This window comes from Mizuhopecten yessoensis, unplaced genomic scaffold (assembly GCF_002113885.1).
Source record: "Mizuhopecten yessoensis strain PY_sf001 unplaced genomic scaffold, ASM211388v2 scaffold5519, whole genome shotgun sequence".
Lineage (NCBI taxonomy): Eukaryota > Metazoa > Mollusca > Bivalvia > Pectinida > Pectinidae > Mizuhopecten > Mizuhopecten yessoensis.
The window spans coordinates 661272-683542 of NW_018406089.1; the positions used below are offsets into that span (position 1 = coordinate 661272).

The window sequence follows — 22271 nt, forward strand, 5'->3', positions numbered from 1 at the left end:
ACCACCAGATACCGACTCAAGCATTCTTGGAAATAAGAATTGATACAATTTATACACAATTCTTATTAGAAGATTATTCAAAAAATTATTAACAAATTATCAGAAGAATGACATTAATGCATTATATCCAGTTTAAAATCAATCATGAAACTTAAACACTAGCTGAATCTTCATGGTATGTAGACAAAAATATTTCAGTAACTAACTCTTATGTACTGCCAGGATTTCCAATTTTATGATCAGTCACATATTGTAGTTAAAAGTTTCATAATTGAAAAGAATGCAAATTAATTGCCGTTAGAGATATAGCTAGCTATAGGGTGCTCTTTCAGTCACATGTAGCAGTTAAAAGTTTCATAATAAAAATAATGCCAATTGCTGTTAGAAATATAGCTAAGTGTCAGCATGGTATTTGTATCCTATTTGATGTTTTCCCAATGTTTATGTCTAGTTTAAGAAATCAATATCAGCCTCTCCCTTGCTTTCCGATCTTACTTAAAAAACATTAAGGGAATCATAAACTGAACTGAAGTGAATTAAGTTATGGCATTGCTCACTAACGCGTTGGTGACTTTATATTAACTTGTTAAGCTAACTATATGTGGTTTAACAGATGATTGTGTGACAGGACGCCATCCTTATAAACACCTGTTGAAGGGGGATAATTATAGGGAAATCTACCAACCTATACATCATCGATGTCACACAAAGCAGGGAGGGACCTACAGGGCCAAGCATCAGAGGTTTTGTAAGATTTCTGCCTCTATAATGAGCTGCGATTTCCCTTGTCATGATTCGCCTGGTAGTGGCAGTGTTAGCAGTTTGGTCTCATTAAAATGTCAGGTACCTAGCTCGCTTCCTCTGGAGTTATGTCAACGCAGTCCAACGAATGGCCACCAGGACATGGGAACGTTCTTCTAATGTCTTGTGTACCGCAAAAGAGTTACCTTCATATATTTGTAGATGACATTGTATGAAGTGATGATGCAGGCATATAATATGCATTGGCATGAAGTTCTCTTGGCCTATCAAAACAGAAACATTGGTTCTGTCAGAAGTTTTTTGAAACTGGATGAATTGTAAAAAAAACCCACATACAATAGTTTAATGTTGAAAATGCAAGTATTTTTTGTTGTTTGAGAAATGTAACCTAAACTAGGATATTTTGTGGGAGATTTGATTTGTGTGATTTATCACCCTCTGTTAAAGATTTAAAACATATGCATGTATACAATAAGTAAAATATATATTTCAGCCTTTATGGAATCAACCAAGTAGACTTAAAACCCCGTACAAAGGTACAATTCTTTAATAATTTGATACAAAAAATGGTTTTATCACTGCAGGGCATCAGTTTGCCATGAATACCTAGGTACCGCATTACTGTCTCCTGAAAGGTTTGTTTATGTACTTTAATATGGAAATAACACAACACAGAGGTGCCTTTGTTGGGTGTTACTCAGTGGTAGCTAACGCATAACATTCATTACACAGCTAAATGTGAATATCCGTGTAAACCATCTTGCTGCTTGTTAACTAAAACTCAATGTAATGGCTTGACAGGTGAAAACCAGAGTGCCAGCTGACAAAATTTATACCACAGGACCGTGCGACAATTTCAGAAAATCTTTGCTGAATGCACACTCCATAGTCTCCTTTCTTTGCCTGTCTTCTCTAATGCTAATTTCCAGCTGAGCCCTCTTTAGGGGAATGCATACCCTCCAAGTTAGGATCCGACTGACTCGTGTCATTTGGGGCCAGTGTACGCTTCACCCTCCGGCTGGTCAGCTTCAATCCTGTAACAAAATATTTATGTTTGCAATCTTAAAACATTTAATTTAAAAGAAAAGTCAATACAAAAATATTGCATGTCAAACAATTGAATTGAATTTTTAGAAATTCAAATTGCAAAACATTGACAGTGTATATATTTGCTGAGGATGTTGATGTCTAGGTTAGTGGTGGAATGCGATGGACCTGACTACAGTGTCCATCCGTGGTGGTAGTCTGGGCACACACTTCAACCTTTATCCTCCCAGACAATCCCCGCTCAATTTTTCGCAATCAACAAAAAGCTGACTTTCTTTACTTGAATAGACAGGTGAATTTCACAGCTGAGTAAAACGTTGAGTGTGTCGAACAACAGCCTATACTTGTGGCCCCAAAGCTCACAGGGCAGGCTTCATTATTCAGGGTTCATTCTATCAGTTTTAGCCAGACATGCAGTTTAGTTTGACTTTGGAGCAGGTGTTACTGGGTTAGGAGATTGGGGGGTGGGGGTCAAAGTTCATGCGTATAATTGTTCACACGTGGTGACATTCCACAAAGGATATGAGGGGTAAGCCCTCATTCTGCTGTATAGTATATGAGGATTATGGACAGATTTTGTTGAAGATCATAAATTCCTGTTCCATTTTTCAAACCAGTAAGGACAGTTATTTTTGTTAAAGTTTGATAGCTAGGATCCCAATATAAATTGATCACTCATACAGTGACTTCTTGTACCCAATGCTATTTTTTGATGCATGACAGTCACTCATTAAAGACATGGTTTTATTGCACTGCTTGCTTCATTTGTACTCTGTGTGAATGTTTCTGTGAAAGAGTCGGACATGTTGACTGTATCAGTTTATTGGTTATTTATCAAAGTCATCGTGACATATCACGAATCACTGGGAAGCTTGAATAGGTTCAATTAGCAGATTGATCTGGTTACATTCCATACAACTTCACAGCAGTGAATGCTGTCCCATGGGCACAACGGAATTCTCATTAATTCATGGTAGAATTACTTTCATATACATGTATTAATAAAGTCTAGCTGTCATGTAAACTGAAGCAACTTATTATATCCCATAGCAATCATTATATCCCATAGCAATCAATACATCTCATTAGAAAGTAGTATCTAAAACACAGATCATGTTCGATCGTAGTAATCCACACCACACTCTAGCAGGTTTCATTGTTCACAGTTCTGGTGTTGTGATATTTTCATCAGAGAATTTTATTTTGACGCTGAAATGAATTCTTTACTCTGTTCCATACAGCCAGTATTGATTGCAGCTTGCTCACTGCATTCCATGCATTCTTCAAAAGTTCCAACCTTTTTTCCTTCCTCAATTATTGGAAATTGCTCAATAGAATAATTGATACCGTTACTAAAAACATGCGAGGCAGTTTGATATTGAGTACTTGACCTGTACTGTTCATACACGTTTTTATGGCCTTACGTAAATATAATTCATTTTTGTTATTGGAAATACGACCCGTGGACTTTCCTATTTATCAGAATGTTTGGTATTGAAGGTTCTTGTTCCCTATATACAAGGTCATTTATTGTTGGAATCATCGTTTGGTCCACACATTAAATACCCTATTACTGATACGCGAAGGCTGATTCAGTAAATAGTGGTTTCCCTTGGCCTGTAGATCCAGACCTGATCTTTACCTTTGTGGATTTCATTACTCATTCATAATTGTAGAATCTTTAAAGAAACTTTTTACATTAACTACAATTTTAAATACTAGGAGGTTTTCAAATGCCATTCAACATTAAGAAAATATTAAAAATGTTGAACATTTACCAAAGTATTTTGACTGTTGTAATATTAAATTAGTTTGGTGTCATGCTACATCTCACTGCCAGAACAGTGGTAACTAGTATTAAACAAAGACAGACTTAATACCAAACTATTTAAATTTAAAAAAATGAGAGCAATCATCTATCATAATCTGTATGTAAAGACTTATGGTCTAAAGGATTATATAACTGACAATGCTTACAATGGAGTTGAGAATTAAATAAATGTCTCGGAGTCTATTCCTGTGCTTATTATTTAAAAGACAGACATTTTGTCTCTGTAAATGGCAGCTACCGATAAATTCAATCACATACCTAGTAAACCATCTAAGCTTGAAGGTTATATTGTCCAAAACATTTTTTACTCATGAGGATCTTAAATTGAAACAATTTACGGTACCAGAGTAAATTATATTTTATTACTATTCTTAAATAGCTGAGAAGCTATTATTTTTATAAGGTGGGGAGCAGGGGAGGATTAAAGGAGTTTTGATGGGCTTAAGGAATCTGTCCCCTTCAAAAGCTTACTTCCTCACATGGGGGGCACATATAAAGTGTATTATTCAGTGTCTGTAGTTTAACCTCAGATCTTGAGTTTAGAAACTAAAAGAAAAAGAAAAAAAGATATAAATAAAATGTTACTTATTTCATTTATTCGTGTATTTTCAGGGCGGACTCTCAGAGGAAAAGCGTTCTACAATGTCCACGGAAAAGTTTACTGTGAAGAGGACTATTTGGTCAGTGGAAGTTGCATTAGTAAAATCTTGGAACTACTTTATATGTAGAGATGAGAATGAGGACCAACTGAATGGTCATGTTGAGGAAGACAAAACAACCTATACATTTCTTAGATTAAGTTAGGTAGCAATGGTGAATGTCGTTAAAGGATGATAAGATCTAAGTAATTAACCAGTGTAGCTCTCCACTCCGATTCTCTAATGATATCACACCTAAGCTAACTATCAGTAACCAAATACAGCAGCAACTACCTGTTGCTACTGTAAAAGTATTGATAACTTGGCAGGAAATTACCTTACAATGCTGGATTCAAATTAAGTAGGTGGTTTTACAAAATATGATTATTTTTACATTCTTTGTCACATTATGAATGTTTTGAATCCCAAAAACAAAGAAATTATATGGAAATTTTGGAAAGATCATTTCAATTCTATGTTATTTTCGGATGTTTTAAAGAAGTTGTGTTTTGGACATTACTGTGCTCAATACCAACATTAACACTTGTACTTGCACTAAGTTGTAAATGATGTGCATTAGGTGTAAATTAAAATGAAAATGGAACCAATTTTTACCTTTCTTTGACAGAAACCATGCTTTGGGCTGTTTTGAACGAGTTATTTTGTGGGCACATAGACACGTTTTTGTGGGGATTGGCACTAATAGCTGTCATCGTTGATCAACTGTCCTGAAAATACCTTTAGGTGATCATTATTAGGAAGTAACCTTGGTAATCCTATTTTGATAATTATAAAGTAATAAGCGCTGCGTTTTAAAAAATAAACCACAGAAATTTGTGGTTTGAGCTGTGTTTTTATACCTTTTGCCATCAAAGACAGCCTATTCAAATAAATTAGCTGCATATTTTGACATTTATCTTAGCATAAATCTTTCCGGCTCGTTTACAATATCATCATATAGATAATTCTTCTCTGGAAGAAACAGAAAACAATTACAGGTGCTGGTCATTTAAACCTGGGAGTTGACTGATGACAATAGAGTCGAGACATATCCCCCGACAGTAGGACTCCTGACCCTCCCAGTCTCCCTACTTCTCCTTCCTTCTCAGTAGCGTGTCTCCTAACGTGTCTCCCTAAGAAGGACCGAGGAAACAAACATGTCAGGTTATCTATATACACCCAGCCACCTAGCCACAGACAAAACAATATTTGTCAAGTTCAATGAACACTAATAACTTAATGTTCCACTTTCCACGGTTGACTTACTCTACCCTGAAGGTTCTATTGTAAATATTAAAAGATTTCCTGGGTGATTAGGTGTGTATAGTTCAGAGTTAACTAGCCAGCAATATAATGGGGCTTTTTTCTGCTACTAAACTTCTAGGTATTTAGAGAATTAAATCAAAGTTTTAAATGAAAGCGATGAAATGACGGTTAAGTTGGAGTGATAACATCATACCTACATGTACATTGATGTAGTGGTTGATTTACGTATGAATGAATGATTTTTTTTGGAATCAATCAATACTGTATGAATATCCAAAAGTAGTATATTAAGTTTTTCAATCCAGAAGATGTCATTTAAAGGGCCATCAGTGCTTTTGCAAAGCTTTGTACTGTAAAGTATATAATTTATCGCTATCATTTCCAACGTATCGTTTGAAATTGCTTTTGTCTCCATGATATAGCAAAATCCTTTGTTAGTTGTCCAGTGTAGGATTTGAGGATGCTTAAATACCAATATGGTTGCTACCATTTCCCTTCCATACTTACGCATATTTTATTTCCAGGTCATTTACTTAATTTCTAACCCTATAGACCTGCGAAAATATAATACAAAGAATATAATACCAGATCAACTTTGTCAGTGTGATAAATTTATATATCCCTTGCTTGTGACTAAGTGTTTTCTAGGTTATACAGGAATATGTATTTCACAGGTAGTGTAATGCTTATAAGTTACATCAGGACCTTATGTGTCAAAGGGCATGCTTAGAATGGGGGAGGTGGGGGAAGGGGAGGTTATAATTCTACAGGAATACTTCTCCTGCAGGTACTGCTGTGGTTAAACTGAGGAGGGGTTGGAGGATAAAAGGAAGGGAAAGTGTGGTAAAATTCTACAGCAATATATACTTCTAAGTACTACTTAGTACTACAGTGGTAATTATATAGGAGGTGGTAATTATAGAGGAGGTAGGGGAGGGTGATAGTGCTTCAATAAGAAGGTTTCAGAATGTTTAAAACCAAGGAGGGGAAGGGATGGGAGATAATGTTTACATAACATGTATGGCTACAGGGACCTGATGATTAGGATCAGGTGGCGGGGGAGGGGAGAAAGGTAACACACAAGGATATATTTATGGCTACTAGAACCATTCTGGCTAGGATCAGGTGGCGGGGGAGGGAAGACAGGTAATACACAAGGATATATTTCTTGCTACTAGAACCGTTCTGGCTAGGAGCAGGATATTGTGGGGGGAGGGAAGAAAGTTAATACTTACACAAGGATATATTTCTGTCTGCTGGGGATCATAATAGTGAGGATATAATGTCTGGCTCCAGGCAGGGCTTGCTTGTAATGCTAGCAGGATCAGGAGGGGGGAGGGNGTGCCACTTTAGGCGCCTCTCACATTCCTATCTAGAACAGGTGTACCGAGATCCTGATGGACATTTGTTTGTATTTTTCAGTACTCTGGGTTCCAGCAGACAGCAGAGAAATGTTGTGTTTGTGGACACCTCATCATGGAGATGGTGAGTACAGCCTGTCAGATCTGCTGCAACAGTGTGTTACATTCCTGATCAATTCAGCTGTCAGTACATGTAGTTAATATCAAATAGTATAAAGCTGGTCAAAACTGGTTTATTTTTAAAGTGAGGTGAATGTCAACTTCCTGGCTGTTTGTCACTTGCTGTGAAACAATTAAAATATTATTTGACAAGAATTTTTAAAAAACTTTGAACCATATTGTATATAAATATCCCTATTACTTTTTACTATAATACAGACCCCCCCCCCCCAGGTCTGTATATCTCTGATTTATTTGCTTGTAAATGTAAAAGACTGACAGACCTGAAAAGTTATTGCAAGCCTTGAAGGTTGTTACCAATGATTGCCAGAGCTACTAGGTTGACCCTGTTTCATAAATGAACAACTGGTACAACTAAATCAAACAAGCATTAAACGGTCCTAGCCCTATAAAATTGTGTACACAGATACTGTGATCAACCATGTACAGTCAAGCTGATGTGTATCAGACAAGAGTGCTAGTGTGGGGATGATAGGGTAGAATGGAGATACGTACAGGTACTACATCAGTGCTAATTATATATCAAATAGACAAATACACTGTCGTCACCACCCCCCCCACCCCCACCGTGAATCACAACTGTAGAGTGTACTTGGATGTTGGTGAAACTACAAGCTAGGAACAGGTCCGGTCTGGGCCAGCTTACCAGTGATAAATCCAAGGAGAATCTCAAAATGTGCCAAACACTGTTTTGTAGCTTGTTTATGTAAACTGGCCAAGATAACACATGGCTGGATGCCATGGTTACCAGTAGATCACAATTGTGTTGAATACTACAGAAACAGGAACTTACAAATTGTTGATAACAAGATCATAAAATAATAGTTGCAATATTTTGTCCTCCAGAATTTGAGAAGGAAAAAAAAAAAATTCTCATGTGGAATTAACGAGCTTCTAGCATACTACCAAGCTAGTACAATATAATGTATACAAAAAACTTTCACCTCCATTCAGAGGGCAAAAATTAAACTGTTATGAAAATTTCCCAGTATATATTAAGAAATTGTAATTCAGAGTTTGTAAAGTACAGTACAGCTTAAAAGTATATATTGGAAAAATCTAAGCTAACATGTAGTAAATTCTACAATGACGGCAAAAGTTCTCAAAAAAACATAATTTTGATTGATTTATTTTCTTCTAAGAAAAGTAGTATACAAGGAGCATAACAAAATTACAGTGATTCGCTATGATATTTAGGTGGTTCTCAACAGGCAAAACCTGCATGTTGAACAAGAGTAACAAAAGATTGGGGTCGGAAGCCCTGGAGGCTGTAAGCAGATGAGTTGTATCGGTTAACCCAAATCTATGGCTACTTTTCTCTGAGTGATGATAGGAGAATTATCAGGTGGACGTTTATAGCCAGAGGTAATACTGCAGGGTATTGCTGCACTGTATTGTTGCTGGTCTGGATGTGCATGTACGGCTGTCATGCATGTGTGCACACACAGGAAAGCCAGGTCTGTAGGTACAGGGTGGGAGTACAGGGCAGCGACTGGGCAGCGCTCCAGTATATAGACATGAACTTCTGTCATAGCCATTACTAACAAACATCACCAAAAGATTAGTCACTTTTATAGTAGATGATACAAACCCGGTGTTTTTGTTTGGAATTTGTATGAATCATAACAGATACGCAACAGAGCATTAGAAAGGATACATGAACTGATTAAGATTCAGTCAAGATTCAGTCAAGAGAATATGCTCCATTTCATGATATTTAATTGCGTATCATTTAAAAGAACTAGGAAATTTGGTATGAAATAAGATGGTTGGTCTGATTAAAGAACTCCCTATAACAGATTTACTCTGAACACATTTTGTCTTTTTACCATTATGGTCACTTTAATCAATTAAGATTCCTCTGTGACATTTGTGTTTTGTTTTACCAATTCACGCATAAATGCCACTTAATATATATTTGTATGTTTTACAATAATACCTTGACCTTATTTGTTGATCTTTGTTTCCATGTCTTCATACTTGTAACTTGTATAGAGTAAATTACTGCACATATTTGACCATTTAGTTTTCAACATTTTATGCGAAAAATGATGCCATGATTTTAACATGCTTGTATATATAATAGCCGTATCTGTTCACGTGACCATTGTTTTGCAGATCCTACAGGCAATGGGGAAGTCGTACCACCCTGGCTGTTTCCGATGCTGTGTGTGTAATGATTGCCTTGACGGTGTTCCCTTTACTATAGACGTAGATAATAAGATCTACTGTATCACAGACTACCACAGGTATGTCCACAGCAACCTTAACTTTGTAAAAAATACTTCAAAATTCAAATATATCATTGTTTAGTTTATATCTATTTTTGTGTCGCCAGCAATGTAAAGGTGATCACGCCGCCAGCATTATCTATTGAAATGGTTTCTGTGCGATAACTTGTGAAGAAATATTTTGACTTTCTTGAAACTTTCTAAACATGCTTATATGGTATCAATTTCTTGTTCAAGATCAATTTTGACCCAAATCTGATTTAACTTACCCTTTCACCCCTATGTAACTTTAATAAACTCTACCATGCAATGATATGGATAAGTCCATTTATGGTCTACAGTGGTGAAAGGGCTAAGCTGCCAGCAGTGGAAAGTGACAAATCCACTTCCGTGGAATTCTTAATAAAGTACAAAGTGATTAAACAATTAGTTATATCATCTTAAATGGTTATTTGCCATTATATAAATGGTGCATTGTTCTCAGGTTTATGGATTCCCCTTCCGCCATACCTTTCTATATCAACCAAATAAATGTGCCACGCCATACCTTTCTATGTCAACCAAATAGATGTGTCACGCCATACCATTCTATGACAACCAAATAGATGTGTCACGCCATACCTTTCTATGTCAACCAAAAAAATGTGATGTCACGCCATACCTTTCTATGTCAGCCAAATAGATGTGATGTCACGCCATACCTTTCTATGTCAGCCAAATAGATGTGTCACGCCATACCTTCCTATGTCAACCAAATAGATGTGGCACGCCATGCCTTTCTATGTCAACCAAATAGATGTGGCACGCCATTCCTTTCTATGTCAACCAAAAAGATGTGTCACGCCATACCTTTCTATGGCAACCAAATAGATGTGATGTCACGCCATACCTTTCTATGTCAGCCAAATAGATGTGTCACGCCATACCTTTCTATGGCAACCAAATAGATGTGATGTCACGCCATTCCTTTCTATGTCAACCAAATAGATGTGATGTCACGCCATTCCTTTCTATGTCAACCAAAAAGATGTGTCACGCCATACCTTTCTATGGCAACCAAATAGATGTGATGTCACGCCATTCCTTTCTATGTCAACCAAATAGATGTGGCACGCCATGCCTTTCTATGTCAACCAAATAGATGTGATGTCACGCCATACCTTTCTATGTCAACCAAATAGATGTGTCACGCCATATTTTTCTATGTCAACCAAATAGATGTGTCATGCCATACCTTTCTATGTCAACCAAATAGATGTGATGTCACGCCATACCTTTCTATGTCAACCAAATAGATGTGGCACGCCATACCTTTCTATGTCAACCAAATAGATGTGTCACTTGTTCAAAGCAGTTGGTATTTTTAATATGACCGACATTTGTGTGCGGAATAACCTTCCTCACTTCGTTTTTAGAGAGATTCCAACTCGGCATTGATAGAGTTTCAAGGTTAACCAAGCGTTATATTAAACCAATTGCTGTTATACACTGGAGATGGCACAAGGCAATACATAACTACTACAGAACATTGTTGGTGTGTGACCTAAAGTTATAATGAAAAAAGGCAGTGCATGACCCGTTAAAGAAAGCTATCCCTTCGGTGTCAATCAATATTGCTGGTATTTCTGTGAAGTAGGGTTTTGGGATTATGAGTCATTGTTTAACTTTCACTGGTGTTGATAAAAACCAGCGGGATATTTGGTCTGGACCTGGTACTGTTGTGGTCGTATGTAATGGAAAGTTTGGTCAACAAAACAACTAGGCTCACCTCAAAATAGGAAATGGTGTTAAATTTAGAAGTGGATCCTAGAAGTGGATCGGTCTGTCGTAATTAAACATGTTAAATCCCCTAATACATGTATGTCCATATTTGTTTTATTGAGGAGTGTTGACTTGACCATGTTGTAGGTGATTTTAATTCTTATCTGATGTTTACATTGCAGTGTTATATTTATACAATGTGCTGTAGTTTATATACAGATGTACTAAACAGTTTGAATGATAGACATTTTGTTGTTTATCTGATGGTAGTGGTAAAGCGTTATTTAGTTATATCAAATGGAATAACTGTCTACATATGTGTCTAATTAGTGCTAAACCTGGGGAATTGCACCTTGTGGCATACTTGTGATTTGACGGTATAGGTGATTAAGGAAATGTCTGTAATTAGTCGCTATGTTACAGACTAACTCCTACTAATTATAGATCTGATGACGTATATATCCACGCTACAAAGCATTGGTGTGACTGATACAAGGTTAGATATGAGTAGATCTAGAGACTTTCAGGAATACTTTTGTCTACTACTGACTGTACAGTTTTATAAATTATGAGTACTTCACAATTGATAGCAAATCTGTTTGAAACTTTTGTGAATGTAATGTAACCCATCTCATTTACAATATGAAACAAACTTTCTCTGCACGTTAAAGCTAACAGCACTAGCTAGGAAGGATGTGATTATTTCCTGAGATGATGACAAAAAGGGACATTCCAGTGGTAGCTATTGATAAATAGTGTCACTTATCTGACTCGGGATAATTATAGAGAGGGAGGTATTCTGTACCCGCCAGTTTAGATAAAGTTGGCTTGGATGGTTTAGAGAGCCTTGTACAGACAAAGATTTGGTGTGTCACATGATTTAATAGATCTGTGACGTTACTTCTCTACAATTAGTTGGATTAGAATGTTTTACTCCTTTGAAATGGGGCACCTAATATGGCCGCATTGAATTCCTAGTTTCAAAGCCGGGAGATAACATTCTATTTTTGTGAGATTAGGCTTAATTTCATTCCATTAATTTGGTCGAAGAAAAAAATAGGGAAAAAGTTTTGCTGGTTTTAAAAAGTCCTGTGAACAATATCATTTTAAGCGGGAGTGAGAAGCACTCTGTATAAGGTGCCGTGTATAAGTAGGGAGCACACTTCCCCTCCAGTATCACGGGTCAGTGCAGGGTGGGAATGTCACACGAGGCCAAATAAAGCCGCTACCTGTGGCTTAGGCTGTAATGCATTGATGCAGTCAGGGGGTGGCAGTCTAATGACTTAACACCTCCAGATCTGCTGTGCACATCGAGGGTGATGCCATTTTCTGTAGTAACACAGATCAAAGGAAGCCAAGCAGGGATTCACAAAATCACTGGAAGTTCTATCCCTGATGACAGGCCAGGTTTTCATGGCCACTGACTTATCACTTGACAGCCACTTTATAACTGGAGATTTTTCACGCCTGACTTTTGCCTGACACCAGTTGATGTAGGAGACATTTCATTTGCCTCCATAACAAGAGACGGCATGCTGGGGTGTGCTAGTATACATACTATTTTGTTGTCGTCTGTCTATTTCTCACCAGTGCTGCAGTCTGATTCTTGAGTTCCTCTATTGTTGGCGATAGGCATCTTATAAAGTTGTGCGATTTTGATTTCACACCAGATTGAAGTTGCAAAACAAAATCTAAGCTGATTAGGAGTGGTGATGTATATGGCCTGTTTGCTGTAACTTTTCTATTGTGAGGCTACTGTAAGCGATTTATTGACAATAGTTTATTGACTCAAAGATTTGACACTATATATCCATTCAAATGACAGCAGAACTTGATATAAGTGTATTCATAAGTCCTGGTATCTGAACACATGAAGAATTATCTTAATAGCCAAGATACCACTTCAGAGTTAATATACTTAAGATTATTGTAGATAACCCCCAATTTAACGTTTCACCACTGTCGACCATAATGGACTCATCCATATCAATGCATGGTAGAGTCTACTAAAGTTTAACATAGGGGTGAAAGGGTTAATGAAGTGGTTTTCTTTAGTTTTTGGGATACACTCTAGTTTTAGTGTTATTCACACTGACTCTGGTGTATTGTATTAGTTAAGGATGTATGCTATGTTACAGCAACATCTTTTCAATTCCAAAAGAGGTCTACAACAAAATCTCTCAATACCTTGGATGAAGGATAACTTGGACTTCATTAATAACTACTGAATCACCAGGTGCTATTAATTATTTGATGAAACATCAAAGTTACTATAAGTTGGGTACCTGGTAATATTAAAATATTGAATAGTGATACTAAAAAAAAAAGAATGGTTACTATAACACAAGTCATATGTATTGTGTCTAAGACAGCATACAGCCTTAACTATAACACAAATTGCAGGTAAAATGTAACAGACAGCTGACATAATACACTGTTTGTTAAGGTGATGAAGTTAGCTTGGTAAAACTATTTCTCTAAGGAAGTATGTTAATTTTTTATTGTAATAAATTATGTGTGGTAGAGTAAGAGTAAACTTTTGTTTGGCGTATCAATGGGCTGTTTCCACTGCATTTTGAAACTTAGATAGTTGAATTTTTTTCTTTGACTTTTAAATTAATGTCTCTGGTTGCTTATATTACTTTGGGTTATAATGGAAGTTGAAATAAGTAATAAAATGCTAAAATACAAAGTAATCATACTTAGTATGAATCCAATCAGACATGTTGACACATGCATAATATCTCTGAAACACTTTGCCACGATATATTTTTATAAAGCACTTCAGTAATGAATGAAACATGCTGTTTTTTTCAGTGACATGATTATCAATTAAAAGTACATAATGAGGTATTTATGTTAATTTGTTTAGTTAACGACATCTACTTGGGACAAGTGAATTAAAAAAGTCCAATATACAAATATATGTTGCTATACCAAATGCTATGTACTTTAAAAAGGGACCAGGCTTATATAAAGCTATAACATGCCACTCGCGTGATCGTTCCTGTCATACAGTAATTATACATAGCATTGGATTTCTGTCCTGATATAATATCTGTTCTATTGAATTTATTATGAATCACATTTTCATTTCCATAGGTGATTGAAGGCAACTTTAATTTTCCTTACTGGAACAGAACATAGATTCTTTGGTCTCTTTAAATAACAGTAGTTAATATGTAATTTTAAATTCCGATACACATCTGAGGCATGTGTATGTCAAGTCCTTGTACATCAGTCTGTATATCAGCCTGTACAAAGTTATGCAAGGTATTAACATTTACGGGTTTGCCTGAAGAAGAAGCCAACACAAAATAATCACATGTAATATAATGTTTTCTTCATGTATAGGCCGAGGGACCCCCTCCCCCACCCCCACCTTCCTGCTCGGTTTTTTTGGTCAAAAACTTTCCAATTTAACACTACTTTATTATCCCCATTGTTCAGTAAACCTGGAAAAAACACTTAAATTGAAAATATAATTGACAAAGAAACAAATGTAATATTATTTTCATGGGTGTTGATGATGAGAGATAGTACTCTGAGAGATCACACAATAATCGTTGTAGTGATGCTGATGGCTTGAGCAGTATGAGCTTGTCACTGTTTAACCTAATGTATGGTAATGAGATAACAGGATCTTTAGTTTATGACTGATTATATCCCAAAAATAATTTGTCATGTTACTTTTCGGAAATTTTCAGTCAGTCGTCCAGGATCTTTCTCAAAAACAAATAAAAATAAATAAATTTTACGCTTGAAAAACTCAGCTCAGATCCTATCAAGTAAATAGTAATTGAAAGAACTTACAAAAAGCAAGTAAAACAATGTAGAAAATGTTGTTCACAGTGTGGTACTGAAAATTCTAAAGTGTAAAAGGACCTTCAAAGTTAGACATTTACCGCCTTCACAAAATACTAACCTGTCTACAAATTACTCTGTATTACATGTATATATTAGCTGAATTTTAATTCCTCTGTAAAAATACATACAAAAGTATTCCATGGAAGGAAATTAATTCCAGTGATTATCTTAATTATACTCAATTACAATGTTTAAGTAACTGGGGGATGTCATTGGCTTGTCTGTGTGTATAGAATTTCCATAAAATCTACATGAAGAATGTATATGATTACAATTAATTAGGTCAGGACATTGATAGGGTATATAATGTAGGGAGTATTATGTATGTACTGATAGGGACTGGACAGACTGCACTTATCTTCATTATAAAGATACAAGATTACATCTGTAGAACAAACTGTGATGTTCTTGAATAATTATCCATGTACGTACATAAATAAGTGTGGAATATTTTCTGATTTAATTAACGACAAGGTGCTCATGTGGTTTTATTATGAAGATAAAATATGGATAAGTTAAACATGTTATTTAATGTCATTTCTGTGTATTTAAGGGCATGTGTAATGATATGTCAGTGTAAATAGTAGTAATCAATATCATTGTTCCCTATCGTATTACTGTATTGTGTGTGATATGTAAACACAACATCCCTATAGCAGGGTATCAAATTACATAGAGACAAAGGACATTAGCTGTACTTAATTGATGTATTACATTGTTGAGGAATTTCACTTACTTTTCGATGTCAATAAAATAATGTATTCATATATGTATCTTTATATATACCAGGTATGTATTAAAAATTTCAAAAATATATTTCTACCTATGAAAGGAGATACCTGAAGAATTATTCGTTATTCATAATTATGGAATTTTAATTTGAAAAGTATGTTTTATGGAAAATAATGATGAATGGTATTATAGAGAACATCCCTGATTGAGAACAGCTATCTGTAAGGATGTACGTCTGTACCTGTGTGTGTTCAGTCTCCACCTGTATCTACCTGTATCTACCTGTATTTATGTACATGTCATCAATGTACTTCACACCTCTGTTTAATCATCACTAAAGTCTTGTTAGCTTGATCACACAAACCAGCTACAGTTACAGGATCACAGAGTCCTTTGTTAGTCCTACTATATAACATTGTGTCTTTAAAAATTAAAAGAAAATTGATCACGGGTCGACCACATGACCCTGACTATGCAGGTATCAGTTGTGGGAAGTTAGACTTTCCTACCTCTTTAAATTATCAACAAAACCCCTCCTACACGGCGGCTCATCGTCTATTTATAGTCCCTGGGTATCATCGTGAATGTGTGACACATAGCTGATTGTAATTAGACCACCCGTTTTTGTGTGTAGGGTACCAAGTGTTGTAACAACACATATAACCGATGCATTAAGATGAGCTTGGCTTGGATGTTCCCTGATCCATTTAAATGAACTCATTTACTTACTACAGAAGATCTTAACCTTCTAAGGAAATATTATGAGAATGTTGAAACCCTATCACATCACAGACTTGTGATGTCTTTGTCTGGTCTCTCATACTTTATATACGGCCTGCTATCTTTCATCACTCAGCCAGAAACTAAATAGCCACCTCCAAATAATGGACTGGGTATCACATATCTGTAAAATAGTGTAAAAAGATGACTTAATGACGGGCTACACAATGACATTCCGTTTCCTCCAGGTTACGAGGTACATTTAATGTTTTGTGTACCTGGAGATTTTTATTAACCTCCTACAAATTCAATCGGATGTGTCAGAGGAATTGGAGAAAGGTTAAACCAGGACGCTGTGTTATGTTGGTCTCTGATACATACCATTGATGCAATGGAGAAGTCACTAGTTCTGTTGTACCACCAAGGAAACATTGATCTTTTTCAGAATATATGTTGACTATCTTTTTATCAATGCAATAAAAAGGATGGTTTGGTTCTTAAACACAATCTAATTTCAATAATTGGGTAATTATTTACGCACAGTACCGACGGTTTTGTCACTATTATGAATTTGAAAAAAAATAATATGATTTAAACCTCTTGAAATTGATGCCATTGTTTATATGGAATTTTCTATGAGTCAGTTTTTGAGTGGGACGTAATACCTGATTGTAATTGTCTGATTGTAATTGTCTGTGACCGGTATTGTGTGGGTTATGTTATAATGCCATTGTCTGTGACCGGTATTGTGTGGGTTATGTTATAATGCCATTGTCTGCAACCATCTGTTGAAAGATCTGCACAAAACGAATTATTCTATGAATTTTGAAATGATAAATTGATGAATGATTCAACAAGTACTTGTCAAACATGGGAATACCTTGTCAGATAACTATGAATGTGGTGAGTCAGATGTTAACCTGAGGATACGCGTGTTGACACACTTCAAGTGTTAAAAACATTCCTTCAACTAAGTAAGCAATGCTAAAATCCATTTTGATTTCTTTTCATATTAAATTCCGGATCCCTGTATTTATTTATGTTTTAACTATGAGGAACATGTCCTTTGTTTAAAGTTATGGTTTTGGCAATCCAGGGGTTATGTGTGACATTTTGTGGTCGTAAATTGTTGAGATATTTCTGAAACCCAGCACTCATGTCAGGTCTGTGTGTAATGAATTAGTATGAGTCAGGTCTGATGTAATTATTACATGTTGTACAGCCTAGGTGGTATTGTACAGGGAGATAAAGCCTAGGTGCTATCATACATGGAGACTTGTTCATCAGGTCTGACCTTTCATGACCTTGTCTGTTCCCATTCCATCCATCAAATCAGCTCTAACGTATGTAATTTGTTCATCAACAAGTTAAAATGTTGGTTTTCTGCTATGGAATATAAACCTGTATCTACTACAATAGTAACAGATACCTGTATCTACTACAATAGTAACAGATACCTGTATCTACTACAATAGTAACAGATACCTGTGTCTACTACAATAGTAACAAATACCTGTATCTACTACAATAGTAACAGATACCTGTATCTACTACTTTAGTAACAGAAACCTGTATCTACTACAATAGTAACAGAAACCTGTATCTACTATAATAATAACAAATACCTGTATCTACTACAATAGTAACAGATACATGTGTCTACTACAATAGTAACAAATACCTGTATCGACTACAATAGCAACAGATACCTGTGTCTACTACAATAGTAACAGATACCTGTATCTACTACAATAGCAACAGATACATGTGTCTACTACAATAATAACAAATACCTGTATCTACTACAATAGTAACAAATACCTGTGTCTACTACAATAGTAACAGATACCTGTGTCTACTACAATATAAATAGATACCTGTATCTACTACAATAGTAACAGATACCTGTATCTACTACAATATAAATAGATACCTGTGTCTACTACAATAGTAACAGAACCCTGTATCTACTAAAATAGTAACAGATACCTGTGTCTACTACAATAGTAACAGATACCTGTATCTACTACAATAGTAACAGATACCTGTATCTACTACAATAGTAACAGATACCTGTATCTACTACAATAGTAACAGATACCTGTATCTACTACAATAGTAACAGATACCTGTATCTACTACAATAGTAACAGATACCTGTATCTACTACAATAGTAACAGATACCTGTATCTACTACAATAGTAACAGATACCTGTATCTACTACAATAGTAACAGATACCTGTATCTACTACAATAGTAACAGATACCTGTATCTACTACAATAGTAACAGATACCTGTATCTACTACAATAGTAACAGATACCTGTATCTACTACAATAGTAACAGATACCTGTATCTACTACAATAGTAACAGATACCTGTATCTACTACAATAGTAACAGATACCTGTATCTACTACAATAGTAACAGATACCTGTATCTACTACAATAGTAACAGATACCTGTATCTACTACAATAGTAACAGATACCTGTATCTACTACAATAGTAACAGATACCTGTATCTACTACAATAGTAACAGATACCTGTATCTACTACAATAGTAACAGATACCTGTATCTACTACAATAGTAACAGATACCTGTATCTACTACAATAGTAACAGATACCTGTATCTACTACAATAGTAACAGATACCTGTATCTACTACAATAGTAACAGATACCTGTATCTACTACAATAGTAACAGATACCTGTATCTACTACAATAGTAACAGATACCTGTATCTACTACAATAGTAACAGATACCTGTATCTACTACAATAGTAACAGATACCTGTATCTACTACAATAGTAACAGATACCTGTATCTACTACAATAGTAACAGATACCTGTATCTACTACAATAGTAACAGATACCTGTATCTACTACAATAGTAACAGATACCTGTATCTACTACAATAGTAACAGATACCTGTATCTACTACAATAGTAACAGATACCTGTATCTACTACAATAGTAACAGATACCTGTATCTACTACAATAGTAACAGATACCTGTATCTACTACAATAGTAACAAATACCTGTATCTACTACAATAGTAATAAATACATGTATCTACTACAATAGTAACATATACCTGTATCTACTACAATAGTAACAAATACCTGGATCTACTACAATAGTAACAAAAACCTGTATCTACTACAATAGTAACAGAAACCTGTATCTACTACAATAGTAACAGATACCTGTATCTACTACAATAGTAACAGATACCTGTATCTACTACAATAGTAACAGATACCTGTATCTACTACAATAGTAACAGATACCTGTATCTACTACAATAGTAACAGATACCTGTATCTACTACAATAGTAACAGATACCTGTATCTACTACAATAGTAACAGATACCTGTATCTACTACAATAGTAACAGATACCTGTATCTACTACAATAGTAACAGATACCTGTATCTACTACAATAGTAACAAATACCTGTATCTACTACAATAGTAACAGATACCTGTATCTACTACAAAAGTAACAGATACATGTATCTACTACAAAAGTAACAGAAACCTGTATCTACTACAATAGTAACAGAAACCTGTATCTACTATAATAATAACAAATACCTGTATCTACTACAATAGTAACAAAGACCTGTATCTACTATAATAATAACAAATACCTGTATCTACTACAATAGTAACAAATATCTGTATCTACTGCAATAGTAACAAATGTATGTAAATACTGCAGTAGTAACAAAAACCTGTATCTACTACAATAATAACAGATACCTGTGTCTACTACAATAGTAACAAATACCTGTATCTATTACAATAGTAACAAATACATGTATCTACTACAATAGTAACAAATATATATATCTACTACAGTAGCTTACACGTGTATTTGCAGTAATAACAAGTACATTTATCTTTTGCTACGGTAAGAAATAAATGTATCTATTGCTACGGTAACAAATACATGTATCTATTGCTACGATAACAAATACATGTATCTAATGGTACAGTAACAAATACATGTATCTAATGGTACAGTAACAAATACATGTATCTACTGCAGTAGTGACAAATACATGTATCTATTGCTCTGGTAACAAAAATATCTACTGCTTCATTAACAAATAAATGTTTCCAATAGTATGGTTATATAGTTTAATTAATTACTGCCACATGTAATATTTGCGTCCTGCTGGGGGTCTTCGGCAGTATGTTTCAGTGAGGTGGCACTATAAAGTCGGCATCAGTTCCGCGCTATTACAAGAAGACAAACACAAACATATTGCAGCCTCCCAAAATACACACACATACACTACACGCATGCATCTTGCACACAGGGGAGGCCGTCCTTAAATGACCTTAGCTGTTAATAGGACGTTAAACAAAATCAAACAAACAAACAAACAAAATTTGCTTACTGTGTACTGTTTAAACAGATGTAACTTGTATTTACGGAATGCAATGTTGTAATGACAACAATCGTTTGTTTACAGAGTGTATGCTCCCAAATGTGCAGCATGTGGCCAGGCAATAACACCTGTTGAGGTAAGACTTTAATTGATGTACTTCTTTATGTGTAATGGTGTTATGTATTGAATGTCTGAAGTAACGATGCATGAAGATACTGGGTTATTACCATAACAATACAAACATTGAAACAGTGACGCTTGGATTAAAATAAAATCGGAATGGAATGCTATGATATATTTTGTTCACTTAAAATCAGCGAAATGACATGTTTGCAAAAGAATATAGATTATATGTAATAAAAGTTTTCTTTTTAACAAAAGTAACATTCATAAGGAGAAATCGAACCAGTGCAAGTGTAGCAGGGAGATATCTACTGCCTTACTAGTGTTAGGTGAAATGTTGATAAAAGTATACTGATGGCACAATTCCATGACGATGACAGTGCACTGGACTGTTTGTTTGGTCTTTCATGAGAACTTGTATGTAAAATGTGTGATCTTAAATATCCTGTAATTGATGTTTATATGACCGGTAACATTAGTCATCATTGCCTTGCTGTCTCATTATAGTATTGTGCTGGAGACGTTTACAACATATTCATTATAGCTATCCCACATTAACTAAACATTCATGTGACATTAAACTTTTAATAGGACCATTTTTTTCTGTGTTATTGTCAGGGCAAGACATAAATGTGCAGAAAAAGGACTGTTTGATCTACCTTTAATAGTACAATATACAATGTATTACAACAATGATGATCATTCTACTTCAGTGAGGATGTAACCAGGCTCTGTATAATTCAATAGTCTTCATCTTGAAAGAGCACTTTAATATTTAGGACACTTAAAAGGGAGATAACATATCACATTGCTTGTAACCTGGGATGATAATGTTTAACTTGTGTGTGAATTGGAAGTAAAGATACCATATAATTTCATAAGGGGAAATAATATCAATTCATGTGTATGCAAAAAATGTAATTGCAAAATGTGTGTGTAATAAGGGCAAATGAAAAATATGTGTAACAAGGGGAGATAACTGATGTATGTTACAGGGAACAGAGGAGACAGTGCGGGTTGTGTCCATGGACAAAGATTTCCATGTCGACTGTTACCACTGTGAGGTAAGATTCTATTACAAGGCCAAAAAATAAGTTGTAGTGTTTGTGCCAGAATGACTCTTGGCGATGTTCTAGCTACATGGACATTGAGTCTTGATGTTATAGTGTTGACACAGACATAACTGGGGCAAAAGGTTTAGTATATCTGTGCAAATCTTCATGTATTCTTCACTGGTACTAGAGCAAAACAAATGAAAATCTTATTTGAGGTTCGCAATTCCTTCCAAGTGCAGGCAGGGACTGTCAAAAATGCGCATTTGTGTAATTTTCTGAGT

General features: G+C 35.3%; 1 protein-coding gene across 1 annotated transcript in view; it reads left to right on the plus strand.

Annotated features, from left to right (window-relative positions):
• The window catches only part of LOC110450811 (Wilms tumor protein 1-interacting protein homolog), a 46933-nt gene that overhangs the window by 15415 nt on the left and 9247 nt on the right, over nt 1-22271 (plus strand). Inside the window, exons 3-7 of the mRNA XM_021498524.1 lie at nt 4253-4320; nt 6967-7029; nt 9204-9334; nt 20897-20948; nt 21931-21999. Coding sequence (XP_021354199.1) covers nt 4253-4320; nt 6967-7029; nt 9204-9334; nt 20897-20948; nt 21931-21999 — 383 coding nt within the window. The remainder of the gene's footprint in view (nt 1-4252; nt 4321-6966; nt 7030-9203; nt 9335-20896; nt 20949-21930; nt 22000-22271) is intronic.